The sequence below is a fragment of the Phaenicophaeus curvirostris genome, chromosome 1 (genome assembly GCF_032191515.1).
Source record: "Phaenicophaeus curvirostris isolate KB17595 chromosome 1, BPBGC_Pcur_1.0, whole genome shotgun sequence".
Lineage (NCBI taxonomy): Eukaryota > Metazoa > Chordata > Aves > Cuculiformes > Cuculidae > Phaenicophaeus > Phaenicophaeus curvirostris.
This window is the reverse complement of record NC_091392.1, coordinates 56,364,933-56,386,414: the sequence shown is the minus strand read 5'-3', so window position 1 is coordinate 56,386,414 and position 21,482 is coordinate 56,364,933. Positions and strand designations below refer to the sequence as shown.

General features: G+C 36.9%; 1 protein-coding gene across 1 annotated transcript; it reads left to right on the top strand.

The window, feature by feature from the left end:
* The first annotated feature begins 284 nt into the window (after positions 1–284).
* On the top strand, positions 285–11,667 carry LUM (lumican). Its single transcript, XM_069849830.1, has 3 exons — positions 285–682; positions 3,729–4,625; positions 10,641–11,667. Exons 2-3 carry the CDS (start codon positions 3,749–3,751, stop codon positions 10,793–10,795), a joined length of 1,032 nt encoding a protein of 343 aa, XP_069705931.1. The 5' UTR covers positions 285–682; positions 3,729–3,748; the 3' UTR covers positions 10,796–11,667.
* Positions 11,668–21,482: the final 9,815 nt, after the last annotated feature.

Genomic DNA, 21,482 nt, shown 5'->3' with positions numbered 1-21,482 from the left:
CTCCAGACCAAGTAAATTCCAATGCTTTGAAGAAGAAACTTTTAACCCAGTATTTAATGTGTGGAAAAGATTATAAATTAAAGATAACCCTGCATCTTTTGTTCTGATCCTTAGGCTAAACCTTTTATTGAGTATTTTACTGTGGGCATAAGATAGTTAAAGAAAAAAGCAGAAAAATGAATGATTCACTTGGCTAAAGAAGCACATCAGCACTTACGTCTGAGAACTATTTGTTTAGCTCATGTCTAGCACTATAAAATAAGTTGGAAAACAAAAGTCTGTCTGTAATTTGGTTTAGAATCTAAAATCTTTTCCCTCTAAAATACAAAAATTCCTTGTATAAGGGTATGGCTAGTTGTCTTAACTTTCTCAGATTTGTGAATCACTGATCGTTCTCTCATCCCTCAGGAATAACAGATGGGTTGTCCTTGTACAAAATATGGTATCCACCTGTACTTCATTAAAGTACTGCATATTTTGTACATGCCACACCACAAGATCACCATGATGACATAGCAGCTTCAGAGACCAGCGTGACTAGGGCTTTTTTTTTTTCCCTCTTGTAACACAGAGGATCTGGCAGACTTTTACCTCCTGACACTGTTTACAGCATATATTGGTTGATACAGTCCCTTACTACATCTGCTCTGGGAATTAAGGAAAGCAGCTTCAAGGCAGTAAGGTAAGTGCTGCTGCATGTTTTAACTGTAATGTTCAGCTATTTAAATGTAGCTCTAATGGGAACGTGAAAATATGTCAGGACAAGTTTGCCAATTTGTAAATTGAACACAAATCAACAGTTACTTAGTAGACTCACTTTCTTGGTTTCCTTAAAAAAACTCACATATTTTGTGCGTCAGTGTTACACTTTTTTTACAATCTGTTTTGTCTACAAAAGAGAGTTAATGTGCAGTACAAAGAAATTTGTAAGACTACTCACTGCTTTCCTATTCATTCATAATCTAGTAGTAAGAGATTCATATACTCTGTTTGTTAAATCATTTTACAAACAACAAATTATCTTGATATTTAAATGATTAATCCAGTAAACAATGAGAGGAAAATCATAGGTATTTTGAATGTGTTTTTGTTAATTCTAAAGTAAATTTTAAATATATTATTAAAACTTCTTAAAATTAAATTTTTTGCAAGATTGTAATATGTTATGCTGCAGAATTAAGGTACATTTAGTTTCAGGCTGATTGAGAAACTCAGATTTATTTTATTTCACAACAACTTCAGAATTAAGATAGTATAGTTTGAATACCTTGTCTCCTCTACTGTATTTTTTCCAAAATTGTGAATATGCCATTTAGTATTTTTTGGCAAGTTGATTCCACAGCTATTTTCACAAATATTTTACAATATAGTTGATGAGAGCAAACACAGGCAATTAGTTCAAACATGTTTAAGATAAACATCTAAGAATGTGTTTTGATTTTTTTTTGTTGATACAGTTCAGTTCAACATGCAAGAATGTGTACACAATCTATCTACCTCTTACATTTCTGAAAAAGAAATATTTAGATATGTGAATGTGAAGTTCATGGATTAAACAAGTTAACTTACTGTGGTATTTTATGTCACATGCATGTTCATATGCCCTTGCACTACTGAATTGTAATTTATTTTTTAAAATGTCATTGATAAAATGGTTCAAAACATTTGCTATCTAATTTTTAAAATTACTTCCAGGTGTCTGCAGAGCAGTTAAACTTTGTACACTATTTAAGTGAACTGTGATCATATAATGTCAATAATAAAATTTAGCATTATAAATGAAGTTTGAACCTAGAATAATAGAGTTTGAATTTAAAATAGAATGTGTATGTTAGTTTGTGTGTAAGACAAAGTAAAATGATGCAGATGTGTAAAAATTTCACTGTAAGACCAAAGACTGCAGTCCAAGAAATTCATTACACTTTGGCTTATACTTTCAATACAGAAGCTATTAGTTCTCCATCCTTACTGTTTAGTACCTAAAAAGTATCATGTTTTGAGCTGAAATGTGTCAGTGTTGTGCCTTTACTTTCAGAGAAGCTATACTTATTTATACCAGCAGGGGACTAAAGGTTGAGTTTGCATGTTCTCATGCAGTAATGAAGAACAGACAAAAGAAATTACACTAACTCATATTTCAATGATTGGTTTCTCCTGTGATTTGTAATTAGGTAAAAGTGAGACCAACATCATGGGAAAGATATGCAATCATCCTTTTTATTTATAGGGGATAGCAGCTTAATTTCTAACAAAGGGACTTCGTGGGTGATTGACTGGAGATTACATGAGAACATTTAAAAAAAGTCTTTGTGCTGTAATGCATGAGATCAATAGGCCCTGCCTAGAGGTACTTTAGTTGCAATTATTAGCTGACTAGAATGTAACGTGGCTTTTAGCAAGTAAATAAAAGTAAGGAAATTTAGAATTAGAGAAGACTTTCTAGATATGGCCCAGTATTTTAACACTGTGTTCTCTGCATAACACTGAACAATGGCAATAGCAAGACTAAGTTACTCTACTGGAAGATTGCCCAAATCTGAGATCAATGTCTGGTGGTCTGTCTACAGGCTTTGCATACTCTCTGATATTACTTGAGAACAAGAAGATTCTAAGGATTTTCTTAATCATCTCCCTCTCTGAACAGTAGTTGAATGCACTGATGCTAGTTTTTTCTGGTGAAAATCAAAATAAATTCACTGACTTCAATGATGCTAGACCCTCTTTCCCAAAACAATATCTATCTAGGCAGGAAGCAGTAAAAACAAGATATTGATCTTCACAGATTAGTATCTTGTGGAGTACCTGATGAGAAGGATATGTCATTAAAAAGTAAGGTGAGACCACTCATATTGGATTGCAGCAAAATATCACCAAGAACACCGAATATTTTTGCACTAAGTGAACTGAAAGACCAAATATGTGAATTTAGTGCTTTACTATTCTATTGATTTAGAATGACCATACTATGTAATCGACTTTTTTATCGTTACATATAGAATCTGAAAGAGCATTTGCACTGTCTGAAATTCAGTCATTTGAGATCCACTGCTGATATGTATTAGAGTGCATTCATGCACACGTATGCAGTGCTGGTCATCTTCATGTCCAGGAGAATAGGTCATATCTTTCTGTTCGTTTGTTCTTTAGGTGAATATGAAATTTAGTGGATCATGCTTTACTGGACATGATCTATGAAAAGAAGATAAACCAAGCTGCATGCATCTCAACAACACACTATACACCCATCACTAACCTTAGTTTGTAACTTTCCTGGGTCCTTCAAACTGAAGTCAAATTGCCGTATATTTAGATATGAGGCAATTCAGCACATTAGGAATGCTTCATAGAATTTGAATGGTAGAACTGCCTTTGAGCATGGCCTCCAGCAAAACAGAAAACTGTTCTGTGCCAAGTTTAGAAAATCTAGTCCTTAGCATCTTTCATGTCACTTAATGAATAAAAGCAGAATATAAGATATAAGAATGTTTTACTTAAAACAGCAGAATGGCCTGCAATTTTGCATTACAAAGGCAGATTATAACAAGATAAGGACTGTAAATTTATAGTAGGAAAATGCAATACTAACAAGCTAACACAGTTTCTTAATTAATACCTTTAAACAGGAGGCCTAAATTAATTAGGTTTTAAGTATAATATTTATGTGATAAAATTTTAATATTGCTGAAAAAGAAAAAGCTTTAACTTTTTTATTCCCTTTTACCATCCAGGGACAAGACACAAGGCAAAGATGACTTTAAACTCCCTACCCTTCTTTCTGTTATTGATTAGTGGCATATTTTGTTTATATGACTATGGTCCTGCAGACGACTATGGTTATGATCCTTTCGGGCCATCAGCAGCAGTCTGTGCCCCAGAATGTAATTGCCCTTTAAGCTACCCTACTGCCATGTATTGTGACAATCTTAAATTGAAAACCATTCCAATTGTACCAAGTGGAATAAAATACCTTTATCTTCGAAACAATATGATAGAGGGCATTGAAGAGAACACATTTGATAACGTAACAGATCTACAGTGGCTGATCCTAGATCACAACCATCTGGAAAATTCAAAAATTAAGGGAAGAGTCTTCTCTAAACTAAAGCATCTGAAGAAACTTCACATTAACTACAACAATTTGACTGAAGCTGTTGGACCACTCCCCAAAACTCTGGATGACCTGCAACTAAGTCATAACAAGATCACAAAAGTCAATCCTGGTGCACTTGAGGGGCTGGTGAATCTGACTGTCATTCACCTCCAGAACAACCAGCTGAAAGCAGATTCTATTTCTGGGGCTTTTAAAGGTCTGAATTCGCTTTTGTATCTTGACTTAAGCTCCAATCAACTTACAAAGCTACCAACAGGACTGCCTCACTCTTTACTCATGCTGTATTTTGATAATAACCAGATCTCCAATGTTCCTGATGAGTACTTCCAAGGTTTTAAAGCCTTGCAATATTTACGCTTATCCCACAATAAATTAACAGATTCTGGAATACCAGGCAATGTCTTCAATATCACGTCACTGGTTGAGTTGGATCTCTCCTTCAATCAGCTGAAGAGCATCCCAACTGTCAGTGAGAACCTTGAAAACTTCTACCTCCAAGTCAACAAAATTAACAGTGAGTTAAATTTGCATATTTTCAATATTATTTTATAGAGTTTGGACAGTGATGGTCAATGCAAGTGTCTGAAAAGGTAGGTGAACCGGTCTGAATAAATGGTGCTGGTTAGACTGTTGGCATACTGACATTTCTCTGATATTGGTCCACACTAATGTTAAAATACAGACATTTATATGAGAACTACTCAAACTAACCCTAAAGACATACATTTTTGTTTTCATGCTTATCTGGGTATTATTGGCCACATTCTCATCTCATGTCAATGGAAGAAACTCCATGTGAGTAGATGGAATCAACATATACAATTGAGGAAAAAAGAGTGGGAAATATTAATCAATGTGAAAGGTACTCAGAATTCATAAGTCAGCAAAAAAATGGATATCAGCTGAGAATCTCTGTTATGTGTAGCCTTTGAGAAGGCTGGCAGCATGATTTTCAAAAATGTTCCTTCGGAAGTCAATAATGTCACACCTTGCTTAAGATCATGGAGGTTTCTACTGAAACAGGGCTTTTACAAGGCTGTCTTAATACTGTAGTGGGAAGAAGGTGTTTGAAAGCTGAAGAGGCCTCACTATCACATCAGAAGCTTTCCACCTACACCTCTGTTAGCAGTGGTAGCAGATAGAGAGGCAGAGCTGTCAAATATAGTGGGTTTTTTACAGGATGACTGATGTTGTCTTGCTAGTTGGAATAAAGTGAATAAAGTGAACCATCAACTCCTCTCTCCTATTTGCCTGCTCATATCCATCAATGGTTTAGTTTACCAAGTGTTAGCTGTTCCATGTGTAGTTAACTTCATACAGATGTAGCCTTTAAAGGCAAATATTTTAGTGCTGATCTAACCAGATAGAGAGCAAGACCTTTTGAAATGTTTAGCATTGACCGTGCTATTCTCCCTCTCCTACAAGAACTAACAATTATGATTTTTAATATCTCATTAGATAGACAAAGCAATTTCCCCTGATTGGAGTTGTTCTTCTGAGCCTTCTGCAAGATACCCAGGTATCATGTTTGTTTTCCAGCCACCTTTCCAAGGATTTCTGAGCAACTGTGACTGCAGCTTATTTTTGCAATGAAACATATATTTCCATTATACTGATCAGAAGCAGGGGGGGATGGTGTGAGGAGCAGGTGTGCACCAGCTACTGCTGTCTGTCCTTGCTACTCTATGAACTGATGTAAGAGATCTCTGATTTACTGGTTTGTGCTTAACCATGAAGTCTATGAGATTTCAGTAATAAATTTTCTTGACTATCAATTTCACAAGCATAGATAGTATTGTTCCCTAGGATGCTAACTGAAAATGTGGGACAAAATTTATCTAGCCATAAGCATTCCTGTTTAATGAAGAGCCAGATGCAGGGTGTTTAAAGCCTTTGCAGTTCACTATTCATTATACCTGACCGACAACTGTGATTGTTCAGTCTTTCTGAAAATTGAGTTGATTGATCTTTGAGGCTTTGAGCTTCAAATGACCAGGTTCTTTTTTCTTCTTTTTTTTTTTTTTAATAAAATATTTTAATTTGCCAGAGATCTGTGTAAGGATGACTGTAAACAAGGACAGCATCCCTTCCATGCTGTGGCCTTTTGTACACATGTATAAAAGGTATAAACTTTCAGATTACGCTTGCATAGCCTAAAGTTTTCACTTATATTGAAAACTAACATAAATATATGTCTCTGGAGTTCTCTAGTTGCTACTGTTTCCTTTTTTCTCAAGTACCTTTAGGCTATCAATTAATATTTATATTTGTCTAAGGAACAGAAATCTAGTTCCAACTCTTTTGATCTTACCAGAAAGAAAGGAAACAATTCTCTAAATTACTGTCCATGAATTTAAGCCTGGGCTTTCCACAGCATTGTCATGCATAAAAAATAATTACCTTTTTGAGAAATATCCTCGTTTCAGTGCCTTTGAGGTTTTTGAACAAGATTTGATGAATATACACACAAAAAAATTACAGTAGAATTGGCTTCACTTCAGTGTGTTCTGTCTTTATCAGTGACGTAAGGAGTAGTGGGCAAAGCAGAGAGAAAACTGGAATGAAGATAATTTCAGAGTAATTTCTCTGATCTCTAACTACTGAATTGAGGTATATCCATTATATTGAAGTTAGGTATCAACTGTATACTCCCTGTACTATACTCGATGCTAATTGGATCTCCAAGCTGACATAGGACCATGGAAGTTTTATAAAAGCCTTTGCTTTCTCCATACCTCAAAGCTAAACTGTAACTTCTGAAAAAAAATCTATTTAAAAAAAAATCTATTATTTCTTAATAATTCTTTTTATTAGTAATTTATTATTAGTAATAATGGCAGAATTTTCTTTTTAATAACAACAGTGGTTTGCTACCTGCTTTAAGATGCCATTAGTATTATAGATAGATATAGATATAGATATAGATATAGATATAGATATAGATATAGATATAGATATAGATATAGATATAGATATAGATAGATATACAATAGAGAGTGGGAGGAAGAGAGAGAGAGAGATACACACATAAATATATACTTGTTTTACAGATTCCTCAATGCAAAAAGAAATTCTACAGGATGGAAAAATCCTGTACAGGAATCAAGGAGGTTCAGTCACACCAGAAGAAGGCCCAAAGTCAAACTTCTCCATATTTAATTTGTGCTTTTAAAGGATTAAGGAGAGAGTTGTTTCCACATGAAACCCCAGCAAGAACATACTGTGTGGAGGGAGTATAACAAGGGGGAATGTGAAAATGTTCCAGAGGACAGTTGAAAGGGGCCACACAGTCTACTCCAGTCCATCAGCTGGATCAGTACTTGTACTGTAACTGTACTTATTCTAAACAGTTGTGGGGGTGCTTTATGATCTTTTCTCTGTCTCACTCCACTCATCTCAAATGGATTTTTTTTTTGCAATGGCTTGTGCAGAAATGACTCAGATATGATTACTCTGAGACCACAATCAGCAAGAATGACTGTGGGAATTCAGATCCCATTAAAATTGCCCACTGTATTCTACATGTGAACAAGGAGTCTTTGCACAGCTAATCTTCTCTGCCAAAGGCTGCTTATGCTTTCTGTCTAAAAAATTAGTTTCATGCTCCCATTTCACTCTATAGGTATGGGATAGAAGAGGAAAAGAGAGGAGAGGAGAGGATAAGTCTGTTCCTGATTTTGCTTGCACCTCCTCTTCTCCACCATATTTCAAATTCAGGTAGTTTGTTAGTATATGAGAATTCCATATGGTAACAAACACTTTTAGAGAGAAAATAATTGTGCTCATGCAGTGATTCTCTTTTCAGAATATACAAATGCCACAGTAGTGGTAAAATTCCAGCTGCAGTATCTTTGATCTTGAATTTTATAAATTCAGGAATTTATAAATTCAGGAAGACATGTTAACACCTGCAGCATTAATAAGTGTGATAAAGGAGAAATAAGCTTCTGGTATATTTTATACAATGCTGCTCTAGTCTCATTGATTCCAATTCCCATACAGATGATATGGCTCACAACACATCAAGTGCATTCAATCCCACCTATCTTGTTTTCTGCTATTGGAGTCTAGTAGCGTCTGCAATTAGAAGACATTTTTAATATGCTTATAACAACTGAAAATTATATGAACTGTATACAAAATTAATACCTCAATGCAAACAGCGTGCACAAAATATTGGAGTCAAATCACACTGGAATCCATAGGATCACAAAATCTTTTATGTTGGAAAAGACCTTTAAGATCATCAAATTCAACCATAAACCCAACATTGCTAAGTCCATCACTAAAGCATGTCCCTAAGCAGCACATCAATACACATTTTTTAAATACCTCCAGGGACAGTGACTCAACCACATCCCTGGGCAGCCTCTTCCAATACTCGACAACCCTTGTGGTGAAGTAAGGTTTCCTAACATCTAGTTTAAACCTCCCCTACCTTAATGTGAGGCCATTTCTCATCCTATAACTTGTTACTTGGGAGGGGAGATCAACATCCACCTCCCTACAAACTCCTTTCAGGTAGTTGTAAAGAACAAAACGATCTCCTCTCAGCCTTCTTTTCTCCAGGCTAAACAACCCCAGTTACCTCAGCCACTCCTCACAAGACTTGTTCTCTGGACCTTCACCAGCATTGCTGCTCTTTTTTGGACATGCTCCAGGACCTCAATGTCATTCTTCCAGTAACAGGCCCAAAATTTAACACAGTATTCAAGATGTGGCCGAACCAGCACGCAATACAGGGAGATGGTAACTTCCTTAGTCCTTCTGGCTGCACTATTTCTGATACAAGCCAGGACACTTGTCTTCTTGGCCACCTAAGCATCTACCCAATCATATAGGCACACCTTATTTTACAACACATATTAGTATTTATGCTCAAAAGTAATAATATGGAAAAAAACCCAAGTCATTTTAGAAAGTTTCTAAGTGTCTGCCTTCAAACACTATATTCTTACCGTGTGACAACAAGAAAATGAAAAACAAAATCTATATTAGAATTCGTATTTATTTAATCTTTACAAATTATACCCAAACTATCTGCAGAATACTGGACCTAAATAGTTAATGGATAGGCCAAGCAAATGAGTTTTAAGTCTCAAGAACTCATGTTTTTATTCAGCAAAATTCCACACAGATCTAATCCTATAAACATTGTATGATGACAACTTGCAGGAATCATCAGTTCATTTCAGCTGATATATTCTGATTCAGAAGAGTATCAGGATTAATCTGCAGGTTTAAAATTATACTACATTGCAACATGAACTGGTCAACAAATGCACCATTAAGAATGTATTTTATCTCTCACCTTTTCAAAAGAAGGCTGTACAACATAAAAAAATCCAGGAAGATATTTTCGTTTTCTTTAATCAAATTGAAAAGACATTTAAGGTGGTATTTCCAACAGTCCATGAATGAGTTGTGACTGGTAATTGAAACGGTATCCAGTTTTGAGAACACTACCTTGATTTCTCAGAAATTATGAGAGTTAGTCTTTTGCAACATAAAACCAGCTGAATATACAAAATTTGTCTGCATAATGTTGAGTAGGTTCATTTAAGGAGTCCCCTTAATATATTACCTGTGTGAATTCAATTAATGTCAATGACCTGAAGAAAAGTTTCTCATACTGCTTCTTTAGTAGTGATGAAGCCTTTCAATAGATTGTGTATTATGCTTGTGTATACTGAACACAGAATTTCTCTGCTTCATGTAATTTCTAGTTTATAATACTGCTTAAAATATACATCATTCTCCATTTCAGACTTATCTAGAGTTATGTGACCAAAATAGAAATTCGACTGAATAGAAAATATATATATATATTCATATACAAATTGCAATAAGTGTAATAGTTTAATAAATATTTTTTTTACATTTATACTCACCTTCGAGACCTCTGCTCTGGAAGGGTTCAATTATACAATTTAAATGTAAAACTCCTCCCCAACCCCAGCCTCAAATTTCATTTTGAAACTAATAAATCAAAATGACACATCCAAAATAATGATTAACAGAGACACCCATTGGACTGCCTTTTCTTAAGGGTAAGGCCATATAACGATTTCTGTTTCTCCAGAAATTTTTTACTTCCTTCAGTGACTTAGGTAGTGCTGTTTTAACTCTCCATCATAATATAACTAGCACAACTGATTCCTCCCTCTGTATCTCCAGTTTTACTGGAGATTCATTTCTTTTTTTTTTTTTAAATGCTAGATTAGACCTCTATATAAAATTTAAGGTTATAAAAATCAGATCCTGCTGGGAGCACACAGAACTTGAAAAACTCTGTCTTGAAATTCTGAACCTATAACAACTAATGGAAATAACATCTCCTAACACAAGATCCTCAAGTTCCAGTAGACTCATGGGGAATTACATCAGTGAACATGCAAGATATTAAAACATAGTATAATGGACTTAAGATAACAATTTTCGAATGAAATTCAAAAAGCAGAAAAACAATGGTTTCATCCTATTTGTCCTAATTATTCATGCTTTCTTTTTCATATTCCCTTTGTTTTAGAGTTTCCATTGAGCAGCTTCTGTAAGGTTGTTGGGCCAATGACCTACTCCAAGATAACACATCTGCGCCTGGATGGAAACAATCTCACTCGGGCTGACTTGCCACAGGAGATGTACAACTGCCTTCGAGTGGCTGCTGAGATTTCACTGGAGTGAGATAACTGGAAGCTTCCAGTTCCCTTCTAGAGGCAGTAACTACAACAAATACATCATGATAGTGCTTTAAAATTAGGACATGCCTTAAAAGAAAGTGTCAATCTCCATATTATCCATTTTGTTTGACAATATTTAGCATGCACTTGGCAACCTTAAGGAAATGAGTGTATTTTTGCAAAGAATTATATTTAGAAAGCACAAGAATGACCAAATGTGGAGCAAAGTATGCCTTCATCTGGCTAGGTAAGTTGATTAAAAGCATTCAATTTTGTAGAATTCTGTGTCCATGCGTGCAATAGATGCCGGCTGGTACCAGACTTAAATGGAAGTCAGATGGGTTTCATCAGAGTGCTACGCGGTATGGGCTAGCCTGTGTATATATCAGATTCCTCTCCAACCAATATACCTTTCTTCATTATTCATGCCTTTTTCATATTGTTATCAATTAAAAAGGAAAAAATTATTTAACAATCTAAGAACAATCTAAGATGTATGAAACTATGTTTTCAGAGCCCATTACATTATTAAATTAATAAAATATTTGAAAGATAATAGGGAAACAATCATTTTTCAGCTTAAAAAATGTTTACTCTTCTTTTTGTCATACTTCCATTTAAACTTTCATGGTAACATTTTTATCCATTGCTGGTATAATTATTATTTCAAGATAAGTCATATATACGAGTATTTTTATTCAATTACTTGCATGCTACTTTTAACCAGATTGTAGAAAATAAAACATAGCAAATAGTATTTTTGTGTCCATATCATTGTCAACTATGTTTCAGTCTTTTATAAATTGAAAAAACCCTTCAGGTTAAGACAAGATAATCTAAGCTATTCTATTATTATTGAAATTTATTGTATGGTTAAATAAACTGTTTTCTCTACTTTCAAGTTTCAAAATGTTTGTAAACATACAGTATAGCATACTCTGATGCACCTGTGTTGCCATTAAGTTGTTAGATTATGGAGTCTGCAATAAGGGTGCAACGGCACTATGAAATAGTACAAATTAATTTCTCAGTTTTGTCCAAAGAACAATGAAATCTCTCAGAATCCACACACAATGATTAAAATATACACCTAGCTACTCATGGTAGGGAGATGATAGTATATTCTTTGGGAATGTATAGTCCAATTATTGTTAGCATCCTGGAATGCACTCTAAAATAAACGTGTTAGAAACTAAGAACCATAAATAATTTGCTTGCAAACACAGATTGCCCCACAGGTACTATTTCCTTTTCAACTACTAGACTACTAAACACTCAGACAGAAACTCTTCTAATTTCTATAGCAAAAGCAGAAACTATCACCTCTGGAAACAACAAAAAAAGAGCCAGTCACACATCAAAACATTTAGTCAGCACACTGCTAATTCCAGGTGTTCAGAATCAATACACAATTCAGAAAGAAACGCGGGACTAAAACAAAAGGGGAGATGCAGAAGACAATAGAAATATTGTCCTTATTTTTGTAATTTTGGAAGTCATAAGTGTTACAACATTATCTATCCACATACAGGAAGGATTTAAAGTAACAGTTGTTACACGTAAGCTAGAAAAATTAAGTCTAACGCTGGGGCTCTCTGAATGCATCAGAGTGTAAAACACTATGGAATAGCACCTAGGCATTATAGAATAGAAGAAGAAAGAGGTGCATTCAAAAAACCCTCCAAAGAACAGAAAAAAAATGGGAAACACAATCAAATATTTCCTGAGTTTTTAACATAACTGTGCCCTTCACAGGAAAATATGCTAAACACTAAGAATTCTAGAGCACAAAGTGATACTGAAATCTGTCACCATATATCTGTGATCTAGCAAACAGGACAGAAATGTATTCTTATTTTCAATTTGTTTCAGCAAACCAATTCTCTCATGCAAAACTAAACAGTATGACCAAGGAAGCTAAGAACAGTCCTCCTCAGGACAGTTTAAAAAGTGTTGATGGTTGTTTCTACACACCCATATTTTGCAAGTAAAGTAGCCACAGATGTTTACAAGACATTTTGAAGTTCTTTCCAAGAGATAAAGTAGAAGGACACCCTTTGTCAAAATAGCAAATAGTACTAAGTATCTCCATCAGAAACTAAAGAATCATCACATTGCAATGAGTGTTTGGACAACTAAGAGAAAATGGCATTTGGTAGTACATTTTTATCTTCACACTATTTATGAAAAAAACTGGAACATGATGTGCCTTTGCTAAAGGAGAAGTGGGACACTGTACCTCTCTCTTTTCCTGCTGTGAAACACAGAAGCACAGGTTTCTGCTTCTGCAGTAATAAATTGGTTTAATTCACTATGAAATCGGTTTAAGATCCTAATCTCTATATAACTGGCAGAAAAAGATAGGTAATAATGTACATTTACTTTAGTTCTCAGTTTATGAAAGCTACGTCAATTGTTTTCTTGGCATTAGGCAAAAATGTAGGTGTTTGGAAACACTTAGCAGAGCTAGAACCTTGGAAACTGAGTCACTCTAACTTGTACTTTCTGCCTTCCTTGGAAGGGAAGGTGACTGATCTTGGTTCTAAAGTTCTCAGCATTGTGGACAGTACGCAGCCTAGAGTATGGAATAGAAGCAAAATATTGGCACACTGTTAAACAAGAAAGGTGAATTAGTCACCTAAAATTCCGAAAGGCAGATGTTCTCAGCACTTTCTTCACCTCCGTCTTTACTGGCAGTGTTGGTCTCTGGGCCATGGGAATGAAAATCCAGGTTGATGCAAACACAGACCCACCATCAGTAAATGAAGAATTGGCATGAGAACATTGGCATGTTATAGAAGATTTTTGCCCTATAAATCAATTGACCTTGACAATACCTGTCTTAGGGTGTTCAGAGAGCTGACTTATGTCATTTTGAGTCTGCTCTCCATAACCTTTAAGAGACTGAGGGACGCCCCAGAAGACTGGAAGAAGTCTAATGTCACCCCTACCTAAAAGGAGGGCTTAAAGGAGAATCCAGGAAATTATAGGCTCATCACTCTTACTTCCCTGAGAAATTTATGGAATAAATCCTCTTGCGGACTTTTGCTTGTCAAATGAAGCACATAATTGGGAAAAAACAAACAGATTCACTAAGGGCAAATCGTGTTTGACAAAATCGATTGCTTTCTATAACAAAGTAACTGGCTCAGTTTATGTAGGCTGAGTGGTGGGTATTTCAACAAAGCTTTTGATACAGATTCCCACAGCATCCTCCTAGAGAAACAGATACGGTCTAGAAAACTGTCCTATGCAGTGGGTGGAGAACTTGCTGAAAGATGCTGGTAAGTAGTTCTTTTTCAAATTGGCAACCTGTCACAAGTGGGGCTCCCAGGGATTGATATTGGGCCCAACATTATTTAATGTCTTTATAAGTGATCTGGATAACGGGAACAAATGTACCCTAGTGCAGCTTGCTGATGATATCAAACTGAGTAGGGAAGTGGATGCTTTGGAAGGGAGAGCTGCTGTAGAGGCAGACCTGAATAGGCTGAAAAAATGGGCTAACAAGTACCCTATGAAGTTCAACAAGGACAAGTGTAAAATCCTGCACCTGTGAAAACATAAGCCAGGAGAGCAATAAACACTGGAATATAACCAGCTGGGGAGCAGCAATGTGGAAAGGAACTTGTGGGTCCTGGTGGAAAACAACCTGAATATGAGCAAACAGTGTGCTGATGCAGTAAAGGAACCCAGTGGGGTACTGGGTTGCATCAACAACATCAAGGCCCCAGCAGCAGAGATAATTATCCCACTCTCCTCAGTGCTTCTCAGGCCACACCTTGAGTACTTTGTTCTGGTTTTGTCCTCTCTATACAAAAGAGATGCGGACAGACTGGAGAGGGTCCAGGTCAAGGGTCACAAGGATAATTAAAGGTCTGAGAATCCTGTCATATGAGGAAAGGCTGAAAGAGTCAAGTTTGTTGAGTCTTGAGAAAAGAAGGCTTAGAGAACACCTTATCACCATGTTCCAGTATTTTAAGCGTGGCTACAAAGAAGAGATTCCTTTTTTACAAGGACTTGCATGGAAAAGATGAGAAGTAATAAGTACAAGTTACTCCTGGGAAGATTCCAGTTGGACACAAGAGGAAAATTTTTCACAATGACAACAATCAGCCGTTGGAATAATCTCCCCAGGGAAGTGGTAGATTCTGTAGCATTGGACACTTTTAAAATTCAACTGGGTGGAGTACTGGGCCATCTTGTCTAGATCATGCTTTTGTCAAGAAAGGTTGGACCACATGATACTTGGGGTCCCTTCCAACCTGATATCCTATGTTTTTTAGAAGGAGGTTGAACTAAATGGCCTTCCAATGTTCCCTCAGACTTATTTATAATTTCTGTGATTCTGTGGTTCGAAGAATACCAGTAAGGGAAAATATTAATTTTAATAACCAGCTCTACAGCTGAAGAGTTTTGCATTAAATTCACATAGAATATTTATTATTTCAGGTTCCAGTCCATAATTCAGACTCCCATGATACTCATAAAACCATAACTCAGTTAACATTTGGATATAGATTCTCTAGAAAAAAACTGTGGAAATTTTCCTTCATTGCCCAGATGTCTGCAGCTGGCTTGTGCAAATCTATTCCCGTTTTGACACTTGTGAAATACAGAGTGCTGGCAGTGAAGCCAGAGATCTATCCTGCTAACTCTCCTGTGTGGGATAGCGGAGGCAAATGTGCTTAGACATCTACACAAAATAAGAGAAGAAGTCTTACAAGCTGACATCCCAATGGACAGTGCTCATGGGGGACATTTTGGTTGTGAAGTTCTTTTGCATATTTAGGCATTAAATAAAAGATTCTCAACCTGTAAGAAAATAACTTAATAGGTAAGCTAGGTAGCTTTTATCAATAAATATCTCTTAAATCTTTTCTACTTAGTGTAAAGAGTCCAACATTAGTTTGCACAGAGAAAGAAAGAGTGTTAATCTGTATTTTAGGGCACTTATCTTGAATGCAGGAATGTCAGTTTCAAGTGCCTGGACAAATTACCACTTCATTATGCAAAGCAAAACAGCCTCAAGAGACACTGAGCACTTTTAATCATGCTGTACTTTGCAGCTTCTGAGATAAAGCTGTGGTTGTGGGCAAGACAGGTAGTAATTTGTCCATATCTCGACATATTGAAATCACAAGAAGGATCTCATCAGTCCTCTCCAAGAGGTGACCTGCCTGAAGTGCCCGACCAGAATGAGTTCAGAGGTGAGACTGAATTGCTCGAAGCTGTGCTCACTGAATCACATGAACATTTAACCCTAACAATTTCTGTTTGGATACCTTAAGCTGTCGTAAGTTTGATAGTTTTTGTGGACCCTTAACGTTCTAGATAGATAAACTCCTTGTTGGCATTGATGCAGCAGCACTCTGCAGAGAAAGACACTACTGTATCACTGACTTGGAGACCTTCCATGCCAGGAGTTCCATGCTAGTATGGAAGAAGCTGAAACTGTTAACTTTCCTACTGTAGCTCAGTTTTTCCTTGCATTGCTCAGTTAATGTAAGTATTTATGGCTACAGAAGTGGCTGAGTTACTATGTAGCCTTTGAACCTGCAAAGAGAATGTGCTGTTAGATTTAACTATATGGACAGCTGTGCTGTGCAAATAAGCATTTTTGTCTGTCTCCCTTTATTCCTAACATGGGGTAAAATGTGCAAGACATTGCAAGTAGTGCTATCTGATCAACCTGACTAGAACACATATTCCAAAACTTGCAAAGGCACTTTGGAATATATTGAATAATATCTGGAAAAAATGTTTCTATTGAAGATGATGTTTTATTGAAATATGCATAAGACTTGAGTGGTCTGATCCAGTGGGAGGTGTCCCTGCTCATGGCAGGGGGGATTGGAACTAGATGATCTTTAAGGTCAGCTTAAAACAACTGTTTTCATCAACTTTCCAGTATCTCATCATGCTTATTTGCCATCCATCTTACTCCGTGGACTGGTTTCCAAACTAGACAAACAAATATTCCCTGTAGTTCAGACTTAGACTTCATCATTATGACCATTCTTCTGCCAAATAAATAAACAGTTAGAATAATAAGTTCTCAAAATTATGTGAAATGTTGCATTTTTTTCAAGAAGAATTTGTGATACTCTATTGTGTGTTTTTTTTCAGATTCTTAGATTTGTGTAAGAAAAGTCATCCCCTGTGGTGTTTTCATTCCTGCCTTAAATTCCTGCTGAGAGGTATGTTCTTCCTAATGAAAACCAAGCCTTGAGATAAGGTTTATATTATACACAGAGTGCAGAAAGAAACCAGGCATTTACATCTGGGATTCACAGTGGCCATTGTGATGAGGGGGGAATCATCTAAGATAAGAGCAGGCAATGCTGGAACACAATGTCGACTGTTCAAGACCTCTGGAGCGCTGCATGATGCTTTGATAGGGATAGAGGCATGAATTCTCCCTGGAGCTGGGTTCCAGAGCTGCCTTGAAAGATAAAGGTGGTGTCAGTTGCCACCGAAGTGCTGGATGTTGAGGACTTCCATCTATAGTATAAAGACTTCATTTCTACACATTTCATCTGAAAGGATAATTTGTGACTCGAGTATTTATGGTGAATGAGATTTGAGATTCTAGCTTCAAGTCAGGACTCTGGAAGAAAACTTGAGTACTTTAGGAAATGTCAGCTCTTGAGAATTATGACCAACATAACAGTCTAGGAAAAAATATAGTTATATTTTAATGTTTAATTTCAGCATCTCCCAAAGATATCTGCATTAAAATTTAAATTAAAAAATACTACAATTAATGGAAAATAAAATAAGCACTAGGCTTTCATATAGCTTATGCAATTAAGTAAGTATAATATTAAATATTAACTAAGCACCTAAACCTTGAATTTCTCATCTGGCTGAATCACTATAACAGAGTTTTATTATAAGAGGACCAAAATATTTTTTTCATGAAGTTATGGGAATGCTCTTTCAAGAAACCTTTGTAATTTATTTTAGTGGACAGAACTTTCTATAAGCCTAAGTTTCATATCCTATTGGGTGATTCTAAAATGAAGACAATATTAAATGTTTTTTAACTTCTTTAACAACAGAAAAATATAAGAGAACAGAAGTAACACTAACACCTCACAGCCTGTTTTCACTATCTTTATGCTATCTTAGAATATTTTTTCCATGATAGCTTACTTTTCAAAACTGGGGATTTACAGAATGGACATTGGATGGCTAATTCATGTTATAATTTGCCTGGGAAATATTAATCACCTAAATAGACACATGAAAACCCAAGATCTCAATGTATGTATGTAATTGATAAATACATGTTGGATATTTACGTTAAGATATATTTAGCATATATGATTGTACATCTAGAATTTTGAAATCAGGTCCCTGTGTTTAATAGATTTGTTTCAGTGTTGAAATCATTGAAGGCATGAAAACAAACTGAAGTAAGAAATTGACAGACACATCTACATAGTAGGTAAACTAAATTTGGCTAGTAAATGTGAATACAAGATCTTGGCATTGTGTTGTGGAACCTTTATGGTGTCACTATGGTAAAAAGATCAAAATAGAGAGAAAGGGAACAGGCAGTCAAAAAATACCTTAATGAAGTATATTCTGAAGAATTTATTCCCATAAAGCTGAGCCCTTTTCCATCCTTATTCTGTTCTGAACTGTGTTGCTCGGCAAGGTTTTCATTAAGCTGATCTACTCAGTTCTCCCTGTGACTTTTATAAGGAAGTGAAGGTGTAAACTGCTAGAATTTTGTTGCTGGACTTTTAGAATAGGCTCTCATCTTCCCAAATCCTATATAAACAAGGGGTCAGGTAACATTTATATTTCATTAATGAAGCTAGCCCAACTGTTTTCCAGCATTCTTTAAGCAATGTCTGCTAACGTAACCTAAAAGGTCCCCAGGTAGACTCCCTATAGTTTTGCTGTCTAGTATGTACATACTGCTTGTTTCGATAGTGGTGGTAAATGATGTGAAATCCAGCTGGAGGCCAGTGACAAGTGGAGTTCCCCAGGGCTCAGTACTGGGTCCAGCCCTGTTCAATGTCTTCATCAATGACCTGGATGAAGGCATTGAGTGCACCCTTAGCAAGTTTGCGGACGACACTAAGCTGGGTGGAAGTGTCGATCTGCTGGAGGGTCGGGAGGCTCTGCAAAGGGATCTGAACAGGCTGGACCACTGGGCAGAGTCCAATGGCATGAGGTTTAACAAGGCCAAATGCCGGGTCCTGCACTTGGGGCGCAACAACCCTGTGCAGTGCTACAGACTAGGAGAAGTCTGTCTAGAAAGCTGCCTGGAGGAGAGGGACCTGGGGGTGTTGGTTGACAGCGACTGAACATGAGCCAGCAGTGTGCCCAGGTGGCCAAGAAGGCCAATGGCATCTTGGCTTGGATCAGAAACGGCATGATCAGCAGGTCCAGGGAGGTTATCCTACTTCTGTACTCGGCACTGGTGAGACCGCTCCTCGAATACTGTGTTCAGTTCTGGGCCCCTCACCACAAGGAGGATGTTGAGGCTCGGGAGCGAGTCCAGAGAAGAGCAACAAAGCTGGTGAAAGGGCTGGAGAACAGGCCTTATGAGGAGCGGCTGAGAGAGCTGGGGGTGTTTAGCCTGGAGAAGAGGAGGCTGAGGGGTGACCTCATTGCTCTCTACAACTACCTGAAAGGAGGTTGTTGAGAGGAGGGTGCTGACCTCTTCTTCCAAGTGACAGGGGACAGGACAAGAGGGAATGGCCTCAAGCTCCGCCAGGGGAGGTTTAGGCTGGACATTAGGAAAAAATTCTTTACAGAAAGTGTCATTGGGCACTGGAACAGGCTGCCCAGGGAGGTGGTTGAGTCACCTTCCCTGGAGGTGTTTAAGGCACGGGTGGACGACGTGCTGAGGGATATGGTTTAGTGTTTGATAGGAACGGTTGGACTCGATGATCTGGTGAGTCTCTTCCAACCTGGTTATTCTGTGATTCTGTGATTCTGTGATAAGACAAGCAGTTTTTCCCACTAAGAAGTCTATGCAGGCAGTTCTAGGCTTCTAGGAGAGGTGTAGAATTCCTGCTCCTAAGGATGTTTTAGTTTTATTTTTCACTAGGAATGATGTAGATTAAAATGCATTTGTAGAAGCAGAGTCTGGAACAACAGTGCTGGCCTCTTTGATCTATCTGCACTGTTCCCTGGGCTAGCCTGGAGGGCTCACACATCTGCTTCATTTTAGACTCTTTGGTCTCGCCGACCTTTTGTGGATAATTTTTAAAAGGAGTAGCAGATGCTACTAATCTACATATATCCCTGCCTGGTGATCAGGGAACTCTTTGGAAATAGAAGTTTCATGTTTCTGACTAAGTAAAACTCAGACCTTCCAGCTCTCTATTTCAAACAGGGATGCAAAAAAGGAGAGAGAAATCACCACTATGTACCAGTTTTCAGATGTGAAAGAGGCAGACTGAACCTTGAGTAAACATAAACACCTGCCTTAAGTGGCCTGTATGGCTAGCTGGAACTACCAGTAGAGTGTATGGTCAAGGGTATACTCTTACTTTCCTCTTCAGGTTTTGAAGCACCACCTTTTCTCTAGTCATCCTAAAGGGAATTAAAAAGCATATCTCAGATAAATTGATTGTCCTTTGCAGCAAGACACCTGGCACTTTAGTAAAGTAGGATTCAAATTAGGCATGTTGGATTGCAGCCTTTTCTAAATGGAGCAATTGAATTAGCTCTGTTTGCAGCTTACTCCTGGGTTTGCTGGTGATGAAGTATACATGTGCTTGATGTTTAACAGACCTTGTTTCTTACTAAATCTGAGACATATGGCAACCGTTACTGAAAGAAAGCAATGTTGGATATTTTTTTTCACCATCAGCAGCTTCAATAATGAAACCGAAAAACAGCTCTTACAACACTGCTAGTTGCCCATATCTCCTCCCAATGAGTCTTTCTAATCTATCTTTTTTAGCCCTTCTAGTCTTTCTCAAGCTTGTGGGTTATACTAGTCTCAAGCATGAACACTGCTCTTCTGAAGGAGCTGTAATCGCCTTCTGCAGTTGTTGGTGCTCCTCACTTTTACTTTGGTTTTTTTTTGGTTTTTTTGTGTAATACAGATTCACTTCTTAGACTGATTAACAATGTGGACTACCAGGTGACACATCGAGCAAAAATCCTCTAATAGCTTGAGACATCTTCAACAAACTATAATACTCCCAATTCAGAGTGGGCATTGACAGTGTTTTTACTATAATAATTGTTCTACTTCCTTTTACTGTCATGCAAATACCTTACACAGTATTAATTTCTGGGAGATTGTTCATCATCTCAGGAACTCTTTGTATTTCACTGATATTTGCCTTTGATTGCTCAGCTTCACGAGTTAAAAATGACCTCATAAACACAAACTTCTTATCTTCCTCTTGCTGAAAATTAGGTACTGAAGAGTGTCTTATGTTGGAAACTCAAAACGAAAAGACTCCCAAACCATTAGTAATTTTTTAAAATCTTGGCCATGATCTTTTATTAGTCTGTGAAATTTTATCACCATATATCACACCCCTTAAATAACAAGTAGTAACACCAGATGATGGAGAACTGAAGAAAATGAAAACATGAAGGATAATTTGTGTGTAATTGTGAAGGTTTCATGGAAAGCAGGACTTGGGCACCCAAGCAATCGTTTGTTCCTGCAGAGGTCTTTCCAAAACTTTTGAGTGCACGCAAGA